This window comes from Bombus vosnesenskii, unplaced genomic scaffold (assembly GCF_011952255.1).
Source record: "Bombus vosnesenskii isolate JDL3184/JDL3185 unplaced genomic scaffold, Bvos_JDL3184-5_v1.1 scf7180000013267, whole genome shotgun sequence".
Lineage (NCBI taxonomy): Eukaryota > Metazoa > Arthropoda > Insecta > Hymenoptera > Apidae > Bombus > Bombus vosnesenskii.
Genome location: NW_022882927.1, coordinates 444,925 through 472,828, shown reverse-complemented (window position 1 = coordinate 472,828; position 27,904 = coordinate 444,925). Strand labels below are relative to the sequence as shown.

Sequence of the window (27,904 nt, the reverse complement as noted above, 5' to 3'; positions counted from 1 at the left end):
CGAAGTGACGTAAATTGAAAAAATGCTAATGCACACGGAAACGAAGAAAAGCGTTTAAAAATACAAACGCGCGATTCAACGAATCGAAAAATCATCCGCCGAGAGTCTATAAAACGTAGAAGGATTTCCGAACTGGAAACGAGCAAACATGAAAGCACGCGGAAGAAAACGCACGCGCGATTGGTCCGACGAGGATATTCATAACGTGTGAACGCCCACGAGCGTTCAAGCGTGCGTCGAATGCCAAAACGTGCGAAAAGAACGGAAGCCAAGAAAGCCTGAAAGCGTTCAGGTGATTCCGGAGTAGCGGAAATACGCGAGGTTGAACGTAAGTAGCCAAGTTTGCCATTCGTGGTTCCTCCGCGACTTCGTAACGACCGAACGACTCACAAAAGAAACGAATCGTGTAACTTTTACGACTTTTAACGAGATCGTAAGTTTATGCTTAAACGAATATCAATTTCACAGACAAAACTTCCTAAAGCGTAAATGCTCTACTCTAACGCCCCGAGTGTTGTTCTCCTTTTCCAAATTTACGAACGGTTAGGTTAATCGTAATTTACGTAGTTTCGAGAACAGAATGAAAACTCTGTTCGTTACCGTACGAGAGGAATATCTTGATTAGGATATGCAAATTTTATCGATATTATAAATAAACGATACCGACGCTTAATCCGAAATATTGCATTTATTAATAATAATCAACGCCCTAAAATTTAATCAGCCGTTCGTTTGTTCGTATTTGAGACTAAATAGCATAGACTTAAATTAACTGGATAGTATTTAACGACGAATAACTAAATTTATTCGTTTATCGTCGAATACGCTCGACGAATGTTTTCGTATTCGTTAGAAGAATATCGTTCGATGGTAAATATCGTATAGCAGCAATAACGATTAATCGTAAATGGTAATTTCAAGATTATAATATGTAACGAATATCGATCTTTCCGTCCGGTAAGAAAACTGTCTGTCGAGAGGTAATGTTCCGCGTACAATTTCCTTGAGAGTACAGCAAGCTTGGAACGTGACGCGCCTCGTCCAATAGGATGCTAGGAAAATTCAGTGTGTTCCAAGCGAGAGCGAGTGAAATACGCTTTCTAATTTCAACAAAATCGTCATAGAGAGACTTGCCCGGCATACCTACGGATTTAGGGAACGCCAGGCGAATGACACTTCCCCTTGGCGCTCGGCAGCCCTAATACCGAGTTCAAGCCTCTTACCCTCCTCTTCAAGTAAGGATCGATAGTCTGGCATCATTGGGCTCCACTCCCGGCTGATGCGGGGAAGTCGAAGGTGGAGGCGGACGTACAAATGGAGCGAGGTAGGAAGAAGCGGTGTGGCGGATGCAACGGAGAGAAGGTGAATGGCAATGGAGAGGGACAGGAACTTTCACATAGGGAGTACTGCCGGTTCTGGCCAAGGATTAGCATGAATGGCCATCGTCTGCGCCGGGCGAGATAGCAACACGGCCTCTCGCCTATTATTGTTCGGAGAAATTAATCGCATCCATCGCAGATTACTCTGCGATTGCTTTTCCGGTGGTCCTTTCCGGAAAATCCACCTCGTCTTCCTTCCATCCGCCTTTACCACTCGTCCATCGTCGGAAAGGTAACAATGGTCATTGGTGGATTTCATGCACGTATGGACATTTTAATGTTTGCATCAAAGGCAAACGTTTCAATCGTTATTTGCGCGAAAATGATAGATCACGGGGAACGTGTTAAGCAAAAATGGAACTCCTAGTTGTCCAACGAAGAATATTCCAAGCGAAAGCCAGCTCTAAATGGCGAGTCAGAGATTTCCTCCAATTGGAAGGAAGCAACTTCTTTTTCGAGATGATCCGGAGCAATGATTTAGCGAACGAGAAAGGACGTGTCTGTTTTTCCGCGAGCAATTAAACATAACACCTTTTGGAAACGAATCTAACACTGAGTATCCGCGCGTGTACTCGTAAGTGTGCATTGTACGGTGAAATTGCTTCCCCATAACGTATTTTCTAGTCATAATTCTCCTCTGATAACATCTCTGCGTTTCAAGTTAAATAAAGTAATTAGCAAATTTAATGGAACTATTCGTCAAAGTAGTATCGGACAACCATTTACAAGCACATCGATGCGTCTGTAACACGCGATGATAAATTATAATTACAAAATAATCTATTTAAAAGCAATTCGATTTTCTGTATTTACAATCTATTTTAGGATGCGAAGCCTATATCGTTAAAAGATTACCGATTGCACCAATAAAACTACAAATTTATTCTATGCCTCCTCCCCCCCCAAACCCCTCTTATCGTTTCAGTCTCATCCTTTGTTTGGTGATTTGAATTTCAAACAACCAAGTGTACAACCATAGCGGGTGCTATATGTTCCTCCGTTCTAAAGCTTTGGAGGTTGTTTGTCTCGTATCAAGTTGGACTTGGCATAATTAGGATAACAGCGGGGAATACCACCTTCTCGCCCTCGAAGAAGTCCATCCAGTCTCTGACGCTCAAGATGCTATGGTGGAGAACAGAAGCAACGGTGGTAATTCTCTAGCGAATGCGGTCATTATGGAGATTTTATCAAGGCACGTTGCCAGCAAGCTTAAGCTTCACCTTAACTCGCCAATTGCGCCGCGTCGTTTCCCTAGCTTCTGTGCTTTACGCATTGTCGTCGTGTCCTCGCTCCGCACATGTTCCATACAAGAAGATGATAACGAAAGAGGAGCGAGTGATTTAGATGCGTACCTAGACCGGCGAGAACTAGCTCGGCGAGTGGCCATCGGGAAGAGAAGAAAGACGTGGATTAAGAAGGGTCGAACCGTGAAATAATGATATATTAACGGCGCGTTTTCCGCGGATAATAGAATTAGGAGTCATAAATCTAAGAATCCGTGCAACCATAAACCGACGAGGTGGCCAGTGTGCTATGAGTTAGCGGTGAAAGCACGGAGAATAAAATTCCACGACTTATGCAAGTGTATGCGAATCACGCGCATACGTGTAGATAATGCGACTTTAATGCACCATGTATTATTCAACGATTCTTACTCAGCGTGTTGGATCCGCCTGGTCGTAGATCGTACACGTAATTACGCGTACAATCGTTTATTGCAAATCGTCCGATGGATCCGCCGACCGACCGACCGACGGCCAAGTTACTGCGCGTTCGCGTCTTTGCCAACTCTTTGATACCGAATCGCTCTTCTTCCCAGCGTCGACAGTCCTCGAGGAATGATCGTCTAGTCTGTCTGTGGACAGTGACAAATTGAGTGTACCCCTTGCCGAAGAACCGTGTTTTGCGCTTTGTTTACCGTTTCTCGCGTTATGCAAAAAAATCGAAAGAATTTTTGCCGACTGCGTACTCCTCCGATCGCTTGCTATCTCTAGTCTGCTCGCAAGAGCTTTATTCGTTTGTCATCGAATTCACCGGAAGAAAAATCGTTACTGACGAGCAATGAGCGAACAGAGCAGGATGCTTCGGTGCAAAAAGAGCGATTACATTACGCACGTTTACGACCACGGTTGAAAGTTATTGCAGGAACAGCGAGACGATAGAATTCCTTCCGAGCATTCGGTGGAGACAGCGCGATACTTTAGATGCCCGAGAGAAACTCGATGAAGCGTTCGAGAAAATTTGTCAAAGAATGCGATTTCGAACAAATGTATTCGGGTTAAACGAGAATATGAATATTCATTTACTCGTAGTTAGTACTCTTTAGCGAGAAAACTATAACACCGCGGAAATGTCAGTTGTTCTTATCGTCGAGAAAATCAAGAGTCGGCACGGGTCTGGACGTTTTAGCCGATTGGAATTAAAAATTATCGCACGTAAGACAAGCGGAGAGACTTGTGCATATTCGTGAAATTAGCGCGAACAACGGCACACTACGTCCAACGTAATATGCATATAGATGCATGCGTGACAGCTCGCAACGTGACGGCCGAGCACGGGTCGTTAGCCGTACGGTTGTTTCGTTGGCGAGTCACGCCTAATCACCGATGAATACAACAATCGCGGCGTGATGAACGATCAGCAAGCAAGCTAGCCTTTATTAACGTCCGGGGGTCATGTAATTAGATTAGAGCACACCCACCGCGCGACCATCATTTTCCATGGTGATTTTGCGCGGTGCAAAATCGGACTCCGGAGCGGACCCGCTGGACTGCACCCTTTGATGTTATTCCCATCGGATGACGCAACGTTCTTCCGGTGAATGAAAATCATTTTGGCCTACCGTCATGAGGCACGGGATTTAATTTACGCTGACAGGGTGCGCGCTTTAGACCTCGCCAAACAGATACGCCGCGAATTACTTGCACCGCGACAATTATTCCCCTCTGCCCCTTTTCCCGACCTATTCTCGACGACGGAAAAAATATTATTAGAAAAGAGACGAACGCGTTCACGTCCGAAGTAACGCGTGTGTGTGCGCGTACGTCTGTCGCACGAACTAGACGATTTTCTGCATTAAATTTCATAGCTACGTACGAATCAGCGAGTAGATAGCGTTCGCGTAAATCCGTTGGCAAATCCAGCCGGTTGTCAGTTGTGCGCGATGTAACCAAATGACGGGGAATTTCTCTAATCGATGAAAACTATTTTGGCGCCCTACCACGGGGCGGAATTTAATTCTTGCACGTGCATTCGTTGATGCGTACGTGCGTGAGTTCACAGGCGCATGAACGAGGGAACGTATGCGTGCGTGCGTGCTCGAGATGCACGACATCGATGCGATGAAGAGACGACGCCACTCGTGGATCGATATCCAGCCACGTGGCTATTATGCAGATGTAATTTCGCCGGCAAACACACTACCGGGCCCGGTTCCCATCCGATTGACAGGAAATGTCATTCTTCTTCCTTTCGCGTTCGCGTTTGTCTTTTGTATCAAAATAATTTTTTGTTCTTTCCGCTCACCCTTCCTACCCGTTTCGTTCGTCGCTCCGTCTATCGATAAACAATTAATCTCTGTTGTCATAAAATCTCATAACGTCCAAACAAAGAGTCATTTTTTGTCGACGCTACAGCTACTTCGAAATCGATGATTCCATCCGACGTTGATTCGTTTTACAGAAACTTTCGATCGACACCGCGTAACGTACGTATTCGGTTCGCGGAGATAGCGGAATAACGTTTCAAAAATTATTTCCGATGCGAGATCGGTGACGTTAGGGATACGATTCAATTTGCTCGATCAATTAATTGGCGAGTTTCACAAAGTCGCTTTAAAGTCCGGAAAAACTTCTTAAATGATAGATACGGTCTCGCTAAGGCTGAGCGTATAATTACCGAAGAGGAAGACATAGGACTTGGGTGATTATGGGTAATTGCCGGCAGTCTGACCATAATTAGAATGCTCTATCGTGCATGACATCGATCAAGCTGCCTCCGGAGTCAGGTTAGTCCGAGTAGCTATCAATAACTATCAATTCGGCTCGACGTACCGAGGTTGAATCTCTCGGATCGTAACTCGAGCGATTCGTAAACGAGCCAAGGAAAAGGAGACATCCATCATTTTCGAGAACCTGTCTAACCTTCCGTCGTTTGAAGCACTTGCCCAGGGTCAGAACGTCTAAAGAGACGATAAAGAAATGTAGCTCGTGTCAGCATCGTCAGTCCTTCGCCTTTCATTGCCCTTTGAAAGATCTTGGAAACTCCATTAACCTAGCGGCGATGAGATAGAGCGGAAAACTCTACTTTCAGCGGTATAGTAAGTTAAACGCATATAGCGCGATTCTTATCGTACTCGATATCTATCATCGATTTCGCAAATAAAATACCAATTGAAAATATGCAAACGCACGCATACGTTCAAAGAGCGTATAAACAATTTTAATCGCTTTATTCTGGTTCGTACCGGTGACACGGGCGATCCAGTCAAAATATAGACCAAAATGCCCATCGTGTCCCCCGCTTCCTACGACTTACGTTGCAACTTTCATGGGAGATTTCATGGTCAGTAGAACGTTCTACGAAAGCATCTACTCGTAGATTTTATTGCTACCTTCAGAATCGAAACTACGTTTACGACCGTGGAATGAGAGTCAGCTTTCTCTGGCACCTTCGCTTCCTCGGTTCTGCTTGTACAGAATCTGAGATACATCTAAATAGAGCACTTTGTTCGAAGATTCGATAGAAAAATAATGTACGAGAACGAACGTAACGGACGCGATAAGTCGGATAGTCCGAGATTTTTTCCGAAACACCGCGCCTCTCTTTCTGCGAATCAGAATCGTTGATAAGAGAAAAATGCGAAAAGTGCGAGAGATGGAAAGAGATGGGAAAAGAGAGAGAGAGAAAGAGAAAGAGAGAGAGAAAGCTCGTTTAGAGAATCGCGCATCAATATAGGAACGCGACTGTATGCTCGTTACGCAATGCTGTATTACATTTCCAGCTAATGGAAATGGTCGATGGGAATGAGATAGAAATGCGGAGAGGATGGAGCATTCCTGATGTTTCGGGACTTCGAAACACGATCGTTCGGCCAGTTATCCCTGATAATCGGTCGAATTTCATCCGCCGCCACCACAAATGTATTAATTCGTAATTCCGTTGCAGATCGATCCGTTCCTGACAGAATAGCTTCGAATGCATCGAATGATAAACATAATTCCGTACATCATTTTTAGGATTAATTCAGAATTCGAGTGGATTAGCCGAAAAGAAGCTTTAAATACATTTCAAGTTGGTTTTAATCTGCTTTCTTCAAGCTTATCGTTCGATTACAAAGTATCGCGACTCGATACAAGATATACAAAATATCGTATAATTTGCTCGCGCAATACCTTTAATTTACGTGCGATTATTCCTTTCCAACTTTTGAAACCTAGGTTTGATAGCATCCTTCCGATCCATTAGTTGAACACGCGAAACGTTTTCCATATAGCGATATACTGTGTAGCGATATATTCGCAAATAAAGATATCGTATGTAATATATCGTGGCGAAAAGTTAATAGAAAATTGACATCGTCAAGAATTTCAAAAGTCGAAGGAAAGCTTTTTTACGATGGCAGAGGATTGGAGTATATTGTGACTGTAAAAAGAGAAAAGGGGGAAATATCGAAAGCAAAGTTTTGTAGAAAGAGGCGGTTCAATGAGTCGAATGTGATAGCGATTTACAATTTCCCTCGTCTACGCAATTATCAGTCAAGACGATCTTTATGGCCGGATCGTAAAACTGAAAATGGCCCCGAAAGCTCACCTCGAATTAATATGAGGTATCTACCGCGACCGCCGCCGCCCGTAGGAAGTTTCGAAATTACGACGAGGAAGGTGGAAGGAACGGCGAGAAGGTGAGTGGAGAAAGAAGGGTGACCGGGTCTTTTACAGCGTACGTACACTGCAAGCAGCCACCCTGCCTGTCCTAGGTCCCGCGTGTCCTTTGTTCCCAACGTATGATAATTATCGTAGCGACCATAACGACGTTTAACGACATTTAACAACTAACCCGCTGTAACTACATCGTTGACGTGTAACGAAACGCGTTTTCTCTCGTATCTCGTGACCGACGATGGAATCGCGGCACGCCTGCCGAACGAGTTACGGCCGAACTTACGCCTATCTCGAAATTTAATCGGCTTTTATTAACGTTTATACGGATGAAAAGAAGGATCGAGGCTCTGTTCGAACTAGAAATCTACCGCTTGTTACAAGTATCTTCGTGTATCCATTGAATATCAATAGCGATTTTTTTACAACACATCTTTTTACGCTTATTTCTTTCTGTCCGTAACAACAATTTGTACGGGTTAAAGTAGTAAAATAACGGCAACGGTCGTGACATCATGAACAGAGAGCGCGATATGAAAAATGTATAGAAGCGAAGACGAGGCTGCTGCTAGGCGCGGACGAAACGAGAAGATACCGTACCAGAAGCTGGTCTCAATACCTCATGACCTTATATCCACTCTGTAAACCAGAAACGAGCTAAGCGCCATATGGTTTCAGTGCGCGCGTTCAATCGCGCCTACCATTCACTTATCTACATGCGGGGATATTTTTGGTCCTCTTCAACGATACGAGTCGATTCGAGACCGGTTAGCATCGGCGATCTGAGAATAAAACATCGACTCGCGTACTAGCGAGAAATCAAAGCAGAGATAAAGTTTCACGAATCTATGAGAATAAAACGATCTGACCTTTCGCTATTCCGAAAACAAGACATCCGCCGGTACTATTATAAACTACCGAATAGAGAAGTACAACACGTTAGGACAGAGGGCAGCATTAGTGGAAATTACCACTTGGCAACTTTGGAAACTTGGGAGAAACTATTCGGAAGTTAACGCAACCGGTTCCAGAAGGCGGAAATGGCTAACATCCTTATTGAGTTACAGTTATCCGGCAGTAGAGTAGCAGGGTAACAAAAGTACTCGGAAAGTTTTCCTTGAGATTAACGCTTTTCCGGGATAGCACGGTAATCTAGTATGCGCTGGAGCAACGAGTGGACAACTACTTGGAAAAATGAAGAAAAATGTTCGCGAGCCACAACTTGGATTAACACACTATTCTCGAATTATCTAGCTCCGCTTGCTAGAAGAAAACGAATACTCCTGAAATTTAGCCGTTCTCGTTTCAACGGACGGAAAAGAGAAACCTCGATGGTTTCAATTCCGATAACAATACGATATCCTTGAGTCTATTCCGCAAAGGAAGAAGTAACGAAGTACTCTGAAAACGCGAACTTCGATGCCTAACCTATTCGATGATCTTGCTATACCAATTTCATCGACTATACATACATGCCGGCTTGGATCTAACAATGAAACGTACGCGCGGTGAACGCGTTAAAGAGAAGTTGGCGCGCGTGCTCGTGTCACGAGTTTCGTATTCGTTTCTATTAGTATTCAACGTCGGATGAAACGAATGCAACAAAATTGTTCGCTAAAAAAGTAATTTCCGCTTTTTCTCGCGTGAATGCAAAAGAACTTTGATTTAATATTTGCGTGATCTGCTGGCCACGCGAATTATTAGCGCCCATACCGGAACGCGATTCGGAAACAATAGTAGAAAGAACACGATATTCTACTCTTAATTTCGAAGGATAGCTGGTCGATCGCGAATATTAAATTATCCTTGCTTTAACAGCAGTCGCGTAGAAGTCCGGCGTACACAGGGTCTTTCAGGAAATGCTGAAGTTGTTCCGTGTACGCGTAGGCACATCGATCGAAAGATGGAACTTCAATAGCGGAGAAAGTATCGTCGCGAAAGAAGAAAAAGTAAAAGGATGACAGACTGGGAGGAGGACGAGGAGGAAAAGGGTGAGCGCTTGCAAGCAGTGTGGCCAGAGGTTTCAGCTTTGACGTCGGGGCGTCGCGACAGTGTTTGCGTAGCACTTTCATTAGCCTGCCTCAAATTACTATAGTTCAAACACGGTGCACCACCGTCACTTGTCGGCGAGCAGAGGCGATTTCGTTTTGTTAAGGCAAATATCGACGCAAAAACAGAACATGAGAAAAACGGCGAATAACACGCGAACGAGAGAGGGCGAAGATGAAGGAGAGGGGACAAATGTGTAAGAGATGGGTTGTTCTTCTCGGAGTTTCGTATCTACGACAGGATAGCGGATGAAGAATGAGCCACAAGGGACGACATAGCGTAGAGAAAGAAAGACGAAGGAGGACTGGTCCGAATGGACAGTTGGATGGACGGTGTGCTATTATTGCTTCTGCGAAGATTGGTAGCCTGTGAGACGCGCGCCGTGGAAATATTACGTTTCGTGGTACGGTACAAAAACGACAAAAATTCGTTGAAAGAAGAAATCAGGGCGGCGAAGAAAAATGGTGGGTACAACGTTGATTCTGAAAACCGTGGGATCCTCTCCCGTCCGTGTTCTCCAGGAGCATAAAATTTTCTAGGTTGACGACAGAATCAAAAATATGAAATATCCGAACTTGTATACCGAGGCCCCTGGATCGAGAGCGCGTTCGAAGATCGATATCTGATCGGAGCTGTCGCTAGAATAGAACCGCGAACACAAACTTCACAAATGGCCTCAGGTGCGACCAGAAATCATCCAACATTCGTAACCAAACGCGCGACATTGATCTTCCCACCGTGGATACATAGGGGGATATCGAACATTTCGAGGACAGTTTGCACGGGACGAACATGTGTACAACAAATCCTTTGGGATTATAGGCCGCATGGCTGAGGACGATGTTGAAATATGTCCGTGGGCAACAGATATCGCGAACCTTTGAATTACGACGGATTCGTAATCGAACGTTCGCAGTTAATGGCCGACTTGATATAATACGTCGTATCTATCGTAAACTACAAATATACTTTCCGAACACATAAATGCCATAACGTTCGACATGCCAACGATAGAATGTAAGTTGTGTAAAGTGCAGGAAGAAACTGCCTGCTATAGATATCGATACATTACGTTTCGCGTAATATAGAGGGTGGAGCACTTAACTTTATCACCCAATACACATCTTCCTCGTTTTTGTTGACGCGATGATATATTTGTGGAAAAAATCGTTCGAGCCAACCAGGCAAATATTATGATTTACGAAGCACGCTTATCGCGATAAACATTCTTCAACTATCCATCGACTTTCTTATATTATAATATGATATAGTAAAGTATAGAAATATTTTACGCTACTAAAATTAGATCGGGATATCAAATTTTATATCCACAACGTAATACACGCTTGCTATTAAGTTATATCGGTTCTAAAATTACAATATTAAATTAGCTTCGAATGGCATATTTATACGGACCGATTTAAGAACCAATTTTTACCGATTCTAATAGAGAGAAGCGACTTACGTAGCTTATCGCTCGGAGTATCGATATTCTAGATCGAAGAAACTTAAAAATTCTATTAACATATTCGTTTAAGAAATTTTTCCCTCTTTAGCTGCGTCGTTACATTTGTATTAGACGTATCCACTCGCATTTGAAAATGCTAAAACGATCCTTCTTTATTAATATTTAAACAACGTGTCTAAGACGACGTTTGATCTACGAACGATCCAGTTAAGAGATTTGTAGCGGCACAGGGGTCAAAGGACGACGCGACCTCTTCGCATAAACCTCTACGGATTACACTTTCCATCTACTAGCAATACGTTTCATTATTTTTGACTACGTTTTACAATAGGGTCCAAGTAACCCTCTAGAACCATGTTTCAAGCTCAAATCGAAAACTTTCGCATTCATAGAAACGTTCGCGGAAACAAATTAGGGACAGCGACGTTTAATCGTTGATCGACGATATTTGAAAATACACCGGTCGGAAATTCTAACGTGAATGTACGAGAAAATCATTAATCGCGGCCTGAAAAGTAATGTTGGTCGAATAAGCTCGACGCGATAACGTTTCGGGAAAAAATACAGTTGGCACAGATCCAGTCGTGTTTACTGTTGAAATTTGTCTTTGTGAGCTGGCTAGAAACGCGTGCACACGGCACACGCGATGTAACACGTACAATACCGAAACCGTGGGTCGCCTGAATTAAATATGCCTTCGTCACAGACCCACCTTTGCGGCTTTGCTGGTATAAATGCAATCTGGTGCCGTGAATACGGTAAATACAGAATAGGCGTAGGCTCGTGTGTACACAGATTTCATCGCGGTATAAAAAAAGAAAAACGAAAAAAAAAAACGCATTTTATTTATCCCAGTACATAAAGACTCGTCATATTTCATGACATGTAGCATCGAATGCTTGCGCTGAATGTCGTCGTGCTTCGAATATCGAACTTTTCGTTAGTCTAGCTCGTTAAAAGCTGCTCGTCCGTTAATATCGAAATGCAAAAGAGATATTACGGACGATCGTTATATATACGCAATTTTTCCGCCATTTTGTAGCCACGCTCTTAAAAATGGTTCTTTCTTTACACGACATTTTAACTCGATCGAGAGGAGTAAAAAGGGGTAAAAAGCAATGTAAACTTTTTGCGTAACGTTAAGGTTACAGAGACGAGATATGGAAAAATATACGAGAAAATGAAGGTGACCGGTAATTTCTTGGGGAGGGACAAATTGACGAAATAGGAGCAAGCAGTGGCGAAAACTTCGTAACCTAAAATGATAACTGCTTTCTGCGCGAAGTAACGCGTCGACAAGCCCGACGACGAGCGACGAGAAGTGCGAGGTCCTGCAATATTCACATGGCCCCTCGCTAGCTCTCCGCTCGCCTCTGTGTCGACCCTCGCGAAGAGGGTCTCCCTCCTCATCCTGCTGGAACACTTCATTTATCAGGTTCCGACATCTCGTCGGGTTGCCTGGATTTAATTACCCGAAACAAGTCGCCGAAGGGGATGACTCTCTGGCTTCTCTGGCAAACTAAACCAGAAAAGACAGCGAGGACGAAATGAAAGTACCAGGACGAATCGATCGTCGAGAGAGACAGGCCGGATATCGTAGACGAAATGTTGAAAGTGCTATAAATTACCGACTCGACGATCCTTTTTGGCGGCTCGCGATATTCGAACGCCAACCGTTCGAATACCAAGAAAGTTCGAAAGTTCGTCGTACGTATAATAGATTCCCTTATCGCGAGTATAACCAAGGGAAAATAATTATTATGAAGCGTACCATGATTAAGTCAATTAAGCAATCATACCGCCGTTGATATTACATCTTCCTCCGTCTATATCCCAGTACCTTCTCCACAAAGGCGAGTAATTATGCAGGAACGAAAACTTTGTCGAGAGTCGAAGAAGGATGCCGGGGGTAGGTCGATTTCGGTGTACGCGAGGACAGTTTCACGCTGTGTCGTTGTAATTCGACGCGCGTGGCGCGGCAAAACCGAGCACGATTTGTCACTTTACGTCGTCGGAGATAACGGTTATTTACGGCGTTCGCGTGATTGAACTGTATTTCATAATCGCACTCCACTAAACCTCCATAGCGTAAAACGAAAGTACAAGGAGAAATAAAATAAAAAGGGAAAAAAACGAAAAAAAAGAAGGAGAGAAAAAGAAAAAAACGAACGTTTACAGTGGCACCAACCGGGCAATACAAGAACAAGATTAATCGTTTCTACTTTAAAGTAGTATTCTACGTGAAAGAAATTCCGTTTTTTCCCATTAGCGCTTCGTAAACTTTTCCACAGCAGCTCGATGGAGCTAGTTGGTTGGTAGGTAGCGAGGCCACGCCGGTACGCTAATGGTAAAATCTATGTCGTACATGACGCGATGGTCGTTGTTGTCGCACGGAAAAGCAACGGGCAGCGAGCCGCTAATGGCGTTGAACAAAAAGCTAGCCATAAACCTACGGTGGAGTGTAGCATCGTGCAGGGGCTGCGAGAAGGGTGTCACCGGTAGTTGATATCGCCTACTTCCGGCACGACTTCGCACACGGCAATTCCTCCCAGCCTAAAAGGTCCAATGCTCGTTTCCTTTGTGTACGAATTCCCAGCCACTATCACCGCTTCGCTAAATAAACGCTGCATCATTAATCCACCGGCTGAACTTCCTCGCCACTGCCCGCGAATTTGTACGACAATGGGGCTAAATTTCATGATTCCATAAATCACCCAGACCCGCGTGCTTCCAATGGTAATTACAATGACCGTGATTTTCAATCGGCTACAGGTCCGAATTTAAATAACACGGAAGCTCATTGTCAAATCGAACTAACAGTTTAACGCGCGAAACTTGGAGATTTTATTTTGTTCGGCATTATTGTGGAAATCCCTGCTCAGCGTTCGATGTAATTTTAATCGACTCGATTGTTAAAATAGAGTTGACCCGCGTCGACAACGCGATATTTCGCGCGTGCCGTTGCGCAGTGTAGAAAATTATGATCGTTTCCCTTTAACCGAATGTTCTGATAATCTATTTTACCGTGTCGAAACAAACGAGCAAAACGAACAAAAACATACAAAATAATCCCGTTCGATGATAAACTTTTCGGTATAGAATCGCCGAAATTAAACTATATATCGATTAAGTAATAACGGAATATCGTTGCGAAAATAATCGTGCGACATTTCGGGTAAATTAGGTAATAACGGTAAATTAGTAAAAAGTATAATTGGTCAGAGCAGGCTAAAGATTTCCATCATCAGGAAATTATTCAACACCGACGATCGATCGATTGTACATCAAATGTTCCGACACTTTACTTTCTCATAGGTGATTTAAAGTTGCGCGTAGTAGGTGCTTCGTGGCTCGCCATATTTCGCAAAACGAACGGACGTTGCAACGTTGCGAAACAATTTGTCGTGTTATTCGTAACGTTTCGAATAATCTTCGGTGTTTCTTCCCATTTGTAAGAGACAGGAAATTGAACAGAACGGAGAGCTGGATAGAATTGTCGTTGCGCTTGATTCGTTTTTAACTCGCGATAAACCTCTGCGTCTTTTCGTGGCCGTAGAGACGTTAAACAAACCGGTGGAAACGAAATTTGAACAACGTGGCGTGGAGCGGCGTAGAGCGAAGCGATGCTGCGGGCCGAATCCGGGGTCTGGATGCCGGGGGGCGGGCAGTCGACCAAAAGTGTCTTTGATTTCCGGAGCGACCAGCGAGGGAGAGTTGCCGGTACACGAGAATGGCGCTTCATTGTTGCCCGCGCAAGTACGCAATTAATTTCTGTCTGCGTTCGCCGCGGGGGAATGCAAATACGCGGGGAGATTTTGCCGGAGTAATTCGGAAGTGGCGTGGTATACCGCGCGCATTATGCCGCTTTCCTCCTCTCTTCCTCTTCTCTATTCTCTCGTCGCGAACCTCTGTAGGCAGTCCGCGCGCAGGCTTTTCCTGGCCTGTTTACGCGACCGACAGCGTTTCGTGTATTTCAGCACCGTCTATACACAGTTAAATCGTAGATGCGCACGAAACACCGTCAAACCCAGCCCCGTCACCGACGATCTCCCGAGGACTCGAAAATCTCCATTCCTTTTGTCGCTTTCGAACTTTCGATGAATAAATTGCACCGTAATTGCCATTTTCCTTCTTTCTTTGCCTCGGTTGGACTTTTCTCTTAAACGGTAAACGTTTCAAGACGATTCCGCTTGATATATCTTTTATTGTCAGTTATTATTGTCAAATTCCATTATAAACCGTGGCTAATCGGTTCAACTAACACGCGTAAATTTCAATAACGGGAAATTTACTGTTTCAAGATGTCCGCGCTTCTCACCTTATCCGAGAACGAGAGTATAGAAGAACGAACAACGGTGGGGCCTTTCTTTCCGCGACTTCACTCATTTCCGGGGTGATCCGCGTCACAAAGGCAACACGTTCCCGCTTAGTTTACCATTGACGAACAGTTGGAATTTAAAGTCAACTCCGACGATGCCCGTAACGGTTGCATCAATGGGCGTCGAGTTGGCACCGACGACGACGCGGTTTCACTCGATTGAAATTCATGGGGGAACGAATTTGTGGTTACGCGTCGTGAGAGGTAAGGAACAATTGTCGAAATACACGCGACCCAGTTTCCATTTACGTTTGTAACGGGTAGGTGCCGCTTCAAGAACCCTTTTACAGTCCATGTTGATGTGTCGCGGCGCGCTATACCGGTACCGTAGTCATAGATACGCGAACAGTTCTGAAGCGTTACATCCGCAAATTGTATTGCTAATGCAACCAACATCTTCCTTTGGTTGCGACAGCCTTGCCTTTTAACCGTATGTCGCATCGATTTTACTACCGTGTGCGTTGTCGCGTGCCACTTCTGCGAACGAATGTTATTTTATGGCCCGGTTTGCCGCATGTTTAAGCGGAATGAATCTGCAATCAAAGTAACTTCCATGCAGATGCAAGTTGGTAAACGGCACGATAATCGGCGCAACGTGTGCGCGTGCTGCTTCGATTAACGCTTTCGTCCGAGTAAAATTTACAATGGTGCGTATTATCATTTCTAGTATAATTACGCCGTGTTCCTATATGAATGTAAATAATATGGTTGGGCCACCTCTGTTCACGGATGCAATTGGACACGCTGCGAAATTTATTATGATTTATTAAGTGAAAACCGCAAGGTAATTTAACGATATATGTAACTCCATGCACGTTGCTCGTACGAATTTGTCTGTACTTATCAATCGATTGCAAATTCTTTTTATACTGCATCGGAGATGAATTGTATTGTCTGTATATATGTATATACACACAAATTGGTACCTTTAGTTAATTTATATAAACGAGGTATAGTTATAAACGCGATAGCTTCTAGAAATAGATTCCAATATCGATCACGGAGCGAAGGAATAAGGCAATGTGTAGGCGTGTTTTACATTCGATTGGACAAAGTTACGTTAAACGTTGGATAACGTCAAAAAGATACGGAAGAAGCGTAAACAAAAATATCGAGGATGAAGATCGCCGATTAAACGTGGCCACCGGCTGAAGAGCATTAATCGTACACGAAACGGAGAAAATAATTTAATTTGAAAGTAAAAACGCGATCCGCTTTGCAAGTCTGATGGTGGCCCATTGTTTCCGAGCGCCACTAAGAATATCCTTCTCTTGCTCCTCTCTCGAATGTGTCCGCTTTTCTTCTCTTTCTCCTCGCCCTCCGTCGCCGTCTACCGTAGCCTCCTCTCCTTTGTATAATCAAAACTCTCGAACAAATTTTCATATTGTTTGCGATTCAATTGGACAGGCAATTTCCGAGTCGTCTTTGAAAATATCTTCTCTCCTCCGTCGTCGATCCCGCTTCAACTTGTCCGCTCTTCGCCACTTTCCCCGTTTTCACCTAAGTGCACCGCAAAGTATACGTACTTAGTCAATGAAAACAAGTCCATGCTCCTTCGCTATTTATCTTCTCGATCGATATCGGTTCGTTATCTTAAATCCAACTTTTCCCGTTCGTGCTTTTACAGCGCACTTCGGATGACTTCCCTAAAACTATCGTTTCACCTTTCTTGCCATCGAATCAAGCAGCCGATCTTTTTGTGTTTTCCGATCGTTTGACGATAACATCCGCGTTCGCGGAATCGTTTTCGATGAATAATATAATTGAACGATTTAACCGAAATCGATATTTAACCACGTTAAACGTGTGTACTATCAATCTTTAATCGTACAACCGTTGCACCAAATTTAACAGTGTATTTGCACGTACAACGATCGTGTGTCATTCCATTAATATTGCCACTACCAATTTCCATAAACGAGAAAAGAATCCTTAATGAATGTTGTCATTTATCTGTCCAAATTATCGAACAAAAAAATGTCGTTAAAGCGACGCGTGGAACGTTTACGGCCTCATTATGGTTCTATAAGAAGAATGGAAGTGGTATGAGACAGTGACGGATCAGACGCGGAAGTCATAAGAAGAAAAAATTACAAATTTATTATGGTTTCGTTGGAGCGACGTTGTAATAGTTACATTGTGTTTTTCATATAAACAATTTTCATCGAGACCCGAAAAAATAACCTATACCGTTCCCAGCTGCCAAACACTGAGAAAGAAAATTATACTAATATCCTGCAATTTAAATCTGTACAACCAACTGACTGGTCGTATTTATATATTTGTGTGCGTTCAGATCGTAGATAGCAAGTGTAGTGATATGAAATCGCTGCAGCCAGGATGTAGCATAGCCCAGTTGGTGCGAAGCCAACAACGACGACGCGAACGAAACAAGCGAAATATTTATAAAAACCGCACGTTGTACTTCCACGCAGTTGTTTTATTACTATAATTCATCTCTCGCGGTGCACGTCGCATATCTCTTTGTCCGCGCTTTTCTTCCAACTAACATTTATACATTTTTAATCCACGCTGGACTTTGCCGAATTAAAGCGAAAGATAGGTAAAAGGAATATCTCGTGTAATTTTAATTTTAACGCGTTTAAAATACCCGATAATTACGCGTCGAACGATCGCTATCACGTTCGAAAAATTCATCTTCGTTATTTTCGCCTGCTTGACAAGTTCCGATAAATCTTCGTTTCAGGATGGCTGGGATGTCAAAGGGAATTCGTCTAATCCGTGGAAGTTGGGAATATTATGTCGGAGGTTAACCCGAAACAGGGTAAAGGGCATTATAAATAACGAAAGGATCTGGAAAAGCAGGTCGCATTTCTCCCATTTTCTGGACGTTCCTATGCCAGTGGTGGCAGCCTGAACACGTCCCTCTCTGACGGAAGGCAGAAGGAGAACCAGATTAGAACCCGACAATCAAGCCAATTATACACTCCGGTGACGCTGACCCAGCTCCTCTTCCAGCTTCTCTGTGTCCACTGTCTCTTTGTTCCCTCTTCTCCTCCCTTTCTTCGTTGAAACCTACAAGGTTCCGGTTCCTGCTACGGCAACCGGTACTGCGGTCCTACTCTGGAAACTCATCAGACCTGCCGTAATCCCGATAGCGAACGAGACCCGAACGAATTGCTAGCGAAATTAAGCAGCTCGTACGAGACACGTCGAATATATGAGAAAGTATATTGTTCCCAAGAGGAGATATCGAGACAGCGTCACCGAAACCGTATCCTTTCCTTCGTCTTCGGTTATATGAAACCAAATCTACAACGTATGCAACACGAAACCATAATTTAACGATATTGTATCCCCTCGAGTAAAAGAGCGTCAAGTTAATACGAGTGACGTCGTTTAAGCACAGTACAGATACCTCTACGTGGAAAATGTTCGACTCTCGTAACGTTGAAAATCGCAAATCGACTTTTGCTTCAATTTTAACGTAATTACAATTTTACGAAGAGATCGGTCGCTCTCTAATCGCTCGTAAACGCGTTAAAAAACGAATTCGGACAAAGTTGGACGAACGTTTTACGAGTACGGTTGGCGAACTAATGTCGCTAGTTTCACTGGATCATTAACAAGGAGAAATCGTAGATAATTATTAGTTGGAATTACAAGGAAGTAATGCTGGAAACGAGGTTTATGTACGAAGATGAGTTTACTTTTGCAGGTGCTGACCATGCACGAAACTCTTTAAACGTGGCCATAGGCGAGAGCGGCAGTTTAACGCGCTCTGTCATTTGACCTGCATGTAGGAAAAAGTGGATGAGGAGAACGAAAGGAAAAGTGAAGAACTTGAACGGTAACCTCCTCAGAGACGTTTCTCCCCAGACCGGAACAAGACGAGGAAAGATCGGTGAGGGTCCATGTCTAGAGAATCTACACTGAGCGGCAGATTGCAGCCCAGGCCTTTGGAGGATCATCAAATTAGCGGAAGAGTCTTTGAGGGCACCTCGTAGAGGTGGCCAACTTGGCTGGCTCGTCATACTCTCTCTGTTGGAATTATGCCTCCCCTTCTTACCTCTTTCGCGACCTTTCCGCGAATAGAGTTGCAAACTTCTGCCTTCTCCCTTCCAGGCCAAAAGAGACAGAAAAGAGGCACATCGTACCCTCTCGTTTTTCTTTCCTGGCTCCTTTCTTTGTTTCTGTCTTCCTTCCTTCCTTTCTTTCTTTCTTTCTTTCTTTCTTTCTTTCCCTCTTTCTTTCCCTCTTTCTTCCTAATGCTGCCTCTTTTACTACTTTTACAGCTACGACGCTAATGCCAACTGAATGCAACTGAAGAAAATTTTCTCCGGAGCTTCAGTACCCAAAACGACTGAACCGACCTACGCTTTCCGCACCGTCTAGATATAAATGAGGGAACTTTCAAAAGCTGCCGAGAAAAGACGTTAGAACGAAACAGTTTCAGTGGTCGAGTGTCTCTATGTGACTACGTTTATGTATCGTTGGAATAATTTTTGAAGTTGGAACGTTCCGTAGCTGTCTCATGTTTAATTCTTTCGTTCTTAAGCTACTTTTCAACCCATGTACCGTCAACCGGCTATTGTACCGCTAGACTCGATCAGCCTTTCAAACCTACCAATGCGACGTAACGCGATGACCCTGGTCTTGCTGATACCGTTGGAATATTCGCGAGTTTGACGTATTTCCAAATTGTTTTGTTTTTATACAATCTCGCGCCGGATGTTTGACGCGTTTAAGCGTACAAAGATTCATAATAATCTCGAAAATAAAATGCCGGTACGATGGAACCAGTAGAAAATTTGGACATACGTGGCAAAGTTAGCTGCCGCGATACGGATATTTTTAACCCAAGGTGGATACGCTCGCGAGCGCGCGCGAAAACGCGCGTCTTTCTACACGCTCGCTAAATGCACATGCATACATGGATACACATAGAAAACGCGTGAATGTTTTATCGCAAGTTAGCCCTTTGCTACCCTCATGCAATTTACTCCGAAACCCGTATGTCTGGCCTGCAGCACAGAAACTAGGGCAGAAACACAAAGCCTGCCCACTGCCTGAGCGAGATACCAGTAACAATACCTAAACGCACAAGGGAAGGACGCCTTTTTCGTCCTTTCCAACCTCTCGTTTATAGGAACGGGTTTGGTTGGCCTATCGCTGATAAAATTGTAAAGCCCCGGAACTGAATATTTTTCCACTACTTGATGCATCTAACCTTGTGGCAATCGTCCGCTTTGTATTGACGTTATGCAAAATCCTTTTAGACCCATATTCAGATTAGATACGTATATATGAAAAAACTTTACCAATCACGTGTCTTTTTATTAATTCATTAACGCCGTTCAGCAAGTTATCTTTCTGGAAAAATATGTTTTACTTCCATCGGTCGGCCGCTGTATACATTTCATTTTAAATCATCGTCCTGCGCGATGTAGCAACAAAAAGATTCACCAGGACTGCAACGTGGCCGATAGCTATACAGAGAATCTAGATCTTGCGTTAGAAATTCATAGTTACGCGTGGTTCGCTTGCCTTGCTACTCGATTCGATCGATATGACGTCACACATCTTCGTGGTAATTTTAACCGTCCGACCGAACGAGGACCGAGAACATCGAAGTCGGATCTCCTTCGAAAAGTTAAGGGAAACGCGATGTTAGCCGGCCTGTCTCACTCGCCTAAATATTTAGATTGGTCACGTGCTGGCAAAGAGATGGCGAGATGATTTAAGCAAATGCGCGATTCAACGAGGGACGAATACACGATCGGAAAACTTGGCGACCACGGAAAGCAATAAAAATTGCTTTTCGTTGAAAAATCCAACCGACATTTCTTCTAATACGTTTATCGTTCAGAGGACGGTTAAACAACAAGATCAACCCATTACGGATTAACGTTGCACCCGACTCCACCTATTTCGTAATCATTGAAAATGCACTCTATAAAGTGTATACAGCGTTTTAGTAGGAATTATTATTGTTTATTTATTGCACACCTTGATCCGCGCGGAATATCATAAATATTAGATACTAATCTTATGCCAGCATGGAATATATGAACGAATAATGCATTGTATTATATTTTTTACTCTACCACTACTAGTATTATATTCGTTAGAGTTAGAGTAGTATATTCGTTACAGTTACTATTAAATTACTGAAAAGGTGTCGACAGCGCTGAAAATACACTAGTCGTTTCCGAGAATGGGTATCGTTGATAAGTTTTCGGTAGTTTAATACAATGAAATTCACTGTTTAATACTTTCAAGATTTACGACTTTGTATATACCTCTTAAAACGAATTTCTCATGTTTTTAAATCGTTGGATTTAGAAATGATACCGAGGGATTAATGTTATTGCTTCTCCAACAGTAAAGCCTTTACCTTTTCTTTTCTTACGTTTTTCCTTTATACTTCTTACCGAGTTAGCTATGGCATTTATTCAACAATGTATTTTATTATCCAGTACCGCTGAGGAACCGAGTTCCCGACACTTGGTGAAGAAAATAGGTTTTAGTTCACGAACGAGGGGCGCGTCCTTGTTTGTTCTACCATCGGTAAAGAGTTTCGCGCAATTCCTATTTTCCGCATCTTGATGTTTTCCATGGTTACACCGAGGCAAATAAAGTTTTCTCAATTTCCACAACCGGTGCCAGCGTGTGACTGCAAGTACGTCACCTACTTCGGGATCGAGGAAAGTCGATACCAGAGAACGGTTCGAGAAATCTTGCTCGAATATCGTCGCGATTCATTGCCGAAACGAGCTTCGTCCGATCAAACTTCTAAAAGTGGGATATTATTTCCTTGCCGTACGAACGCATTCAATTTCCGTTTCATATTCGTTCGTTTTTGTCCCCCCTCGAATGCAAAAAACTAGTCGCGGATGTGTTAGTTTAATTTTTATGCTCGTGTTTATAACCTCCAGTAGATTTCCTGGCAAACGGAAAACGTCCATAAATGGTCAAGCTTACGAAACATTTCGATGAAAAAGATAACATTTTTTATTTCGCATAGTTCGTAGTTACGTAAAGTTGGATAAGACATATTTTTGTAATGAAACTTACAAATATCAAGAACGTTCTCTCTCAAAATCTTCTCAAAATCTCTATTCGCGGTACGAATTAAAAAACGACGGAACAGAAAATTTCTGAACGAAATGCGCACCCTTCGCGAATCAGTTCCATTGTCATCGAAGATAAAGGTACTTTGACATCGCCATTATCAAACGGTTAAAGTACGAATGGTTGGAATCGAAGTCCGTTTTCCCGGGGGGGCTGGTCCATTTCGAGTTAAAGCGCAGCACGATCGCGCGCCCGTCAGAGCGTCGAGTCATCCCGCAGAATCAAAGCTCTGCACAAATTGGCGTGCCTGATCAGGTTAGTAGGAAGACCGACCACCCCCTTTATCGACGCGTGGAATTTTCAATTTTCCAGAATAATCGGCCGAGTGCGTTTCGCCGTTGGCTCTCTCTCTCTCTCTCTCTCTCTCTCCGCATACACACGACGCGAGAAAACGCAGTTGCTTTGAAACCACGAGCGTGCCGTGAAAAGTATAAAGGTCGCGGGCAGGTGGATTCTCGAATCGCTAGCGCCAGAGTACGCGGATGAGTCGATAAGTGCCGGCTCCCTCCACGATTTGCATGACAATCGGATAGTCATCCGTCCAGTATTGTCATCTATGATCGTCGCGAAGTGGATATGCCCGGTGCATTCTCAAAGGAAAAGGCCTTCGTTTCCTACCATACCCACAAGCGTGTGTGCTTCATCCGAGCTTTTATCATGTACCCCGGCTCTGTCTCTCTATTTCTCTTGCCGTTCCCTTCGTGCACACATTCTGTACGGCATCCCGTCATGCTCTCGACCTGGCAAGTTGAGAGCCCTAATTAAATTCAGTCTGGGTACTCTTACCGAGCGCGGTCCATCGTTCATTAAGCGTCGGATCAAAGTGATATTCCCGTAAAGTAGTTCCACTTTGTGGCGAGGGTTCACCCTGCCTATACCTATCATCCCTTACCTTTCCCTTTACCTCATCCCAGCCAATCTCGCGGAGACAGCACCCCGACAGTCCATCGGCGTTTACTCTAGAGGCATAGGTGAATCTTTAACGTAACCATCGTACGAATGATTAATTACTCGATACACCGACCGTGGTCACCTTGCTGCTAGTTAACTATGTTTTCGGTTATTTTAATCGTATTCGAAAGATTATGGAAATATCGCGTTCCCCTGTTTCTTCGACGGGACATATTCCCGTTATCGCAAATATATCAGGAAATATTCTTAGCGCGGACGGATGCTACGAGTTTTAGGTATATACGTATTAGTCGCGAGAAGACAAACTGACAGCGATAAATAGCGTGAGAAACTACTAAATATATTAATAGACAGGTATTTAGCGCAGTTGGCAATATATTTCCTCGATAGTTTCACATTATCACGAGAATGCCCTTCGCGTCCTCGTAGGATTAATGGCCTCCGAATGAGCCATAGAAGGCAACGACGTGCAGCTGTTACGCAGCGGCACGGTGAGTAATTAGCGACCATAGCAATTCCCTGATCGTTAATAACGACGCATTACATATAATATAATAAAATTAGAAGCGTGGCATCGACGATTAAGGACAGCGATGCAACTTGCGCGCGCAATAAGACCGCTTTAGCGCAAGCAACGCGCCTCGAGAAGAAAAAAACAAACGAAGAGTAATGCTCCGTACCATCATGAATTCGTCGTAGAGGTAGGAAATCTCCGGGTAGGTTATAAAATCGACCATGATGTTGTAGCACGAACGTGTCAACGAATTATCACTGCTGTCGAATGTCGAACTATAAAGCACTATAACACTCGAACGACAGAGCGACGCTGCTTATGAGACATAAACGGACTATGGATGAAATAGCTGATGAAACGAAAACGTGGCTTTGGTAATCAAAGTTCTCTGCCAGCATTCGTCGAAACTAGGAGACAGGATGTATCTCGAATACCGGCGTGTTACTTGGAACTGCTACTGCGCAGAATCACTACACAGCACCGCTTCACTTACAATACTTCACAAACACTTGGCGCGATTCAATTTCTCCGGATATAGATAAAATCGAGTGCCTGTAATCGCGCGTAGACTCGCACCTTTCGTCACATCGATATATTTACTCTTCGTTAACTAACCGGTCTTTGAACATTTTTATACCAACACCCAAAAAAGCACGCAGCACCAATGCCTCTGTGATTCACACGGCACTAAACGTTTACCGGTGTTTACGCGTAGCGATGTTTACGCGAGCGCGCCGCGATCGTTTTCGGACTTTCTCAACCGCGCACGAATACTTAAGGATCACTGTTGTTAATTTCACGACGGCCGCGTGCCACGTATTTTACCAGGGCCGATATGTACCAACTCCGGCGAAAGCAGAGGAAAGAATGGGAACATAGAAAGGCACGGAAGGGCGCATATAACTACGACTGGCTTATTGTCAGGGCCGTATCGTGGAAGTAGAAACGAAAGGTCCACGAGACACCCGCAAGGATAGAAATGGGCAGCTTTATGCGCAGACGAGAGATAAAAGAGGGACCAGAGTAGACAGATATATACACGTATATATAGGTATATAGAGGGAAACGAGGACTCGCAAGCCCACGCTTGCGAACGAAAGCACAAGGGAGAGTAAGCTCGGTCACTGAGGCGTCGCCACTCGGCTTGCTTCCTCCGGAGTGACTCCCTCCTTTACTTCTAGTCCCCTACCATTTCCATTCCATCCCTCCTTAACCTCCTCCACCTTCTTCTTGTTCTTCCACGTCATCTCTGTCTTCGCGTCTTTACCTCGCGAAAACGACCTTCTTCGCGAGGCATAACCACGAAACTTTCTCCTAATTGTTTGATAGCCACCGTTCCGCTACGCCCCTCCATAATCGTTAATATAATAATCATATAATTTAACGAACGCCATAGATGTAATTGGTGATTGAAATTTTTAGAAACATCGTGCCTTCTTGCTCAAGCGCCAGAAAATCGTCTGTCGACAGTCGAAAGATATCGCCGGGCGATCTAGGTACATACATGCGTTTCTCTGCGGATTTTCCGCCAACAACGTATGCGGACTGACTGCGAACACGTGTCTACGGGCAATTGTCTGTCAATCTGGACTAAGCTTAATTCCATTACTCTCTTGCACGTAACAAATTACTATCGAGCGGAGACGGTCGAAGATTAACTGCGTCGAATTAAAGATTACACGCACGTTCGAACGATAGCCGACGTTTTCTGTGCGACTCCAGGGCTACACGGTGCTTAATGAATTACGAATAACGGACAGTCAGAAGCATCGAAATCGCAGAAATTTCGTTGGAGTCGAGGGCGGCGCAGGTGCACGCGTAAGTTACAAAAACTTCGTTAGGGAGGAATGCAAACAATGCCCGATCCGAGCTGTTCGGCTCTTTTCTCTGCGTCTTTTTTGCTCCTTTCCCGCTACGCTCCAGGCTTTGCACGCGTAAGTATCGTTTCCCTCGTGAAAATTCGCGCCAATTCAAAGCACCCCGTCGTCCCCTTCGCTCGACGGGCGTCATTGACAACTAGTCGGAGTTCAACGTTTCTTTCCTACGAGTTAGCGAACCCTGTAGCATACCGCCGCCAATTACACCCTCGTAAATCGGACCGCCAATTTGTCAGTCGTTCGCAATCCGTCCTTCTAAATTTCTGATCGCACCTTAGTGCGTCGCTCTAACCTATATTCGCTACTTAATTCCGCTCGTAATTTCGGCGCGATGAAGAAGGGCTTCCGACCGCAAAAATATCGATGATTAGCGAATAGCCTGGAAACCGGATCGTAACTTTTCCACTTCTATGTCTCTGTTTTAATATCTATTACGTACGATTTCCATACGATTCTCTGAATAAAAATAAAAAGATATTCCTTCTTATCACATCCTATGTCATACGTATCCCTGTTTATAAACTTTTATGTAACTTTTTTGAAAAATCTAGCAATAAGGATATTAATTAATTTCATTAAATATATACCACTAAAACTTCTATGTAAAGCATTAAAACGTAAAAACTAGGAGAATCGTTCTCGTCCGTACGAGACTACTTGTTTCGATTCAACGATATTATTCCTCGACGCTATACTCGAAAAAATTAAATAAAGAACGTTATATTTCCGATCGAATTCACCACTGAGAATCTTTCTGTCGCCGGCGAAATACCACCGAACAGCGGTAACATCTGGCGATCTGTTAATGTAGAGGTCGACTAGACCAACACTGCAGCCAAGGCGGGGGCTGAGTTGACGAGCAAAGCAAATAAACAGGAATTAAATCTGGAAGGCTTTATCGTAGGAAAATGCTCCGAGATTTCTCGTGGAAAAAATATATATCGCGTACAATATAAAATAATATAATATGTAACGTAAAAAGTGAAACGGTGAGTCACCGTTGGCGATGAATTGTCGGACACGTGAAAAGCCCATTAAACCTTACGAAAAACCCATCGAAACAACGATGAGAGCGATTCGGAATAAAGATTAGCTGTAGTAGCTTAATTACACGATTGTATATCTGCGAAGACTATTTCTAGACAAGAAACAAGGTATGACTACAGCTAAATTCAGGATCGTTCAGGCTCGTTCACGAGAAGATAAATAAAGGTCATTGTAATTGAACGTTTTGAAATAAAAAAATTTAAGTTAAATCTAGAGTGAAAAATGACTCAAACGATACAGATTCGATGATTCATAGATTCGATGGAAAATACTATTCGTTATATTTATGACTAACGATAAGGATCGGTAAACAGTACTTTTTATATACATAGATATGTCATTCAATGTAAAGAAAATCTATATTAGATTTAAGATCTATATGTAGATGTAATACTATTTTAACTCGTCAAATATGTCGTTGTTTTTAGTAAGTCTATTTCACATACATACATATAAGATACAGTTCCATCGACTATACGAAACACGCACATACACGTACATCTTTTCTCTCATTTATAACGCAAATTAAAGCGGAAATTGCGCGTAAAGAACGAAACGCACAACATTGCCATTACATCAATAACGACGTGTGTCCTCGTTTTATATGCCCCGAGGTAGATCGATGTAATATGAAAATTGGGTGCAATCCGAATAATAAATAATAATTTTCCATTTAGCAAATGAAAAGAACAATTTGAAGCGTGTCGCGTGGAAAATCAGCGCGTCTCTTATTCCAGCCAACATGGAATTTGGATCTACGATTCCGTATTTTCATCTCTAATTTCCAGCAAAATTTAATCTGGTTCTGGTGACACACGACGGAAACTTTCGCAAAGATGAGCCCAGATTGTAAGTCATACATGAAGCAAGTTTGTGTAAAACAAACGCGGCCGTTAAGATTAAGTTTGCCAGGAACAATGATTTTCGACGTAGTCAAATAGCCGGAACAATTCGTCAAACAAGTCTGCCGCTATAAGTCGTGCACGCTACAACAGAATCCGTGAGAAGTATCGCGATAACGGCCGGAAGTGGGATACCAAATACTTTCTTTCGGGGTTTCGTGCGAGCGTGAACAAGCGCGTGCGCACGTGCAACGATCGCTTCCGTAGTAAGCATAGGCTAAGTATAGCCGGTTAGCCACGGGCATTGTTATTGCTTGCACAGCGGGAGCGTTCGCTCGCGATCCCTGTTTATGAAGGGTACGCGCTGCTTGCCCGAGTTATGGTCTCAGGTGCGTCCGAATATTACAACTTGGATCGGTCAATCAACAAATGACCAACATCCTAAATATAGGTCGGACGTTTAT

The 27,904-nt window shown here is 43.6% G+C and overlaps 1 protein-coding gene across 4 annotated transcripts in view; it reads right to left on the bottom strand.

Moving 5' to 3' along the window:
* Positions 1-27,904, bottom strand: part of LOC117230806 (CUGBP Elav-like family member 4) — a 535,916-nt gene that overhangs the window by 455,191 nt on the left and 52,821 nt on the right. Inside the window, exon 1 of one of the 4 annotated variants that reach the window (XM_033488618.1) lies at positions 23,841-23,966. The exons of the other annotated variants lie outside the window; for them this stretch is intronic. Coding sequence (XP_033344509.1) covers positions 23,841-23,897 — 57 coding nt within the window. The 5' untranslated portion in view covers positions 23,898-23,966. Of the gene's footprint in view, positions 1-23,840; positions 23,967-27,904 lie in introns of those variants that run through there. 4 annotated transcript variants of the gene reach the window in all.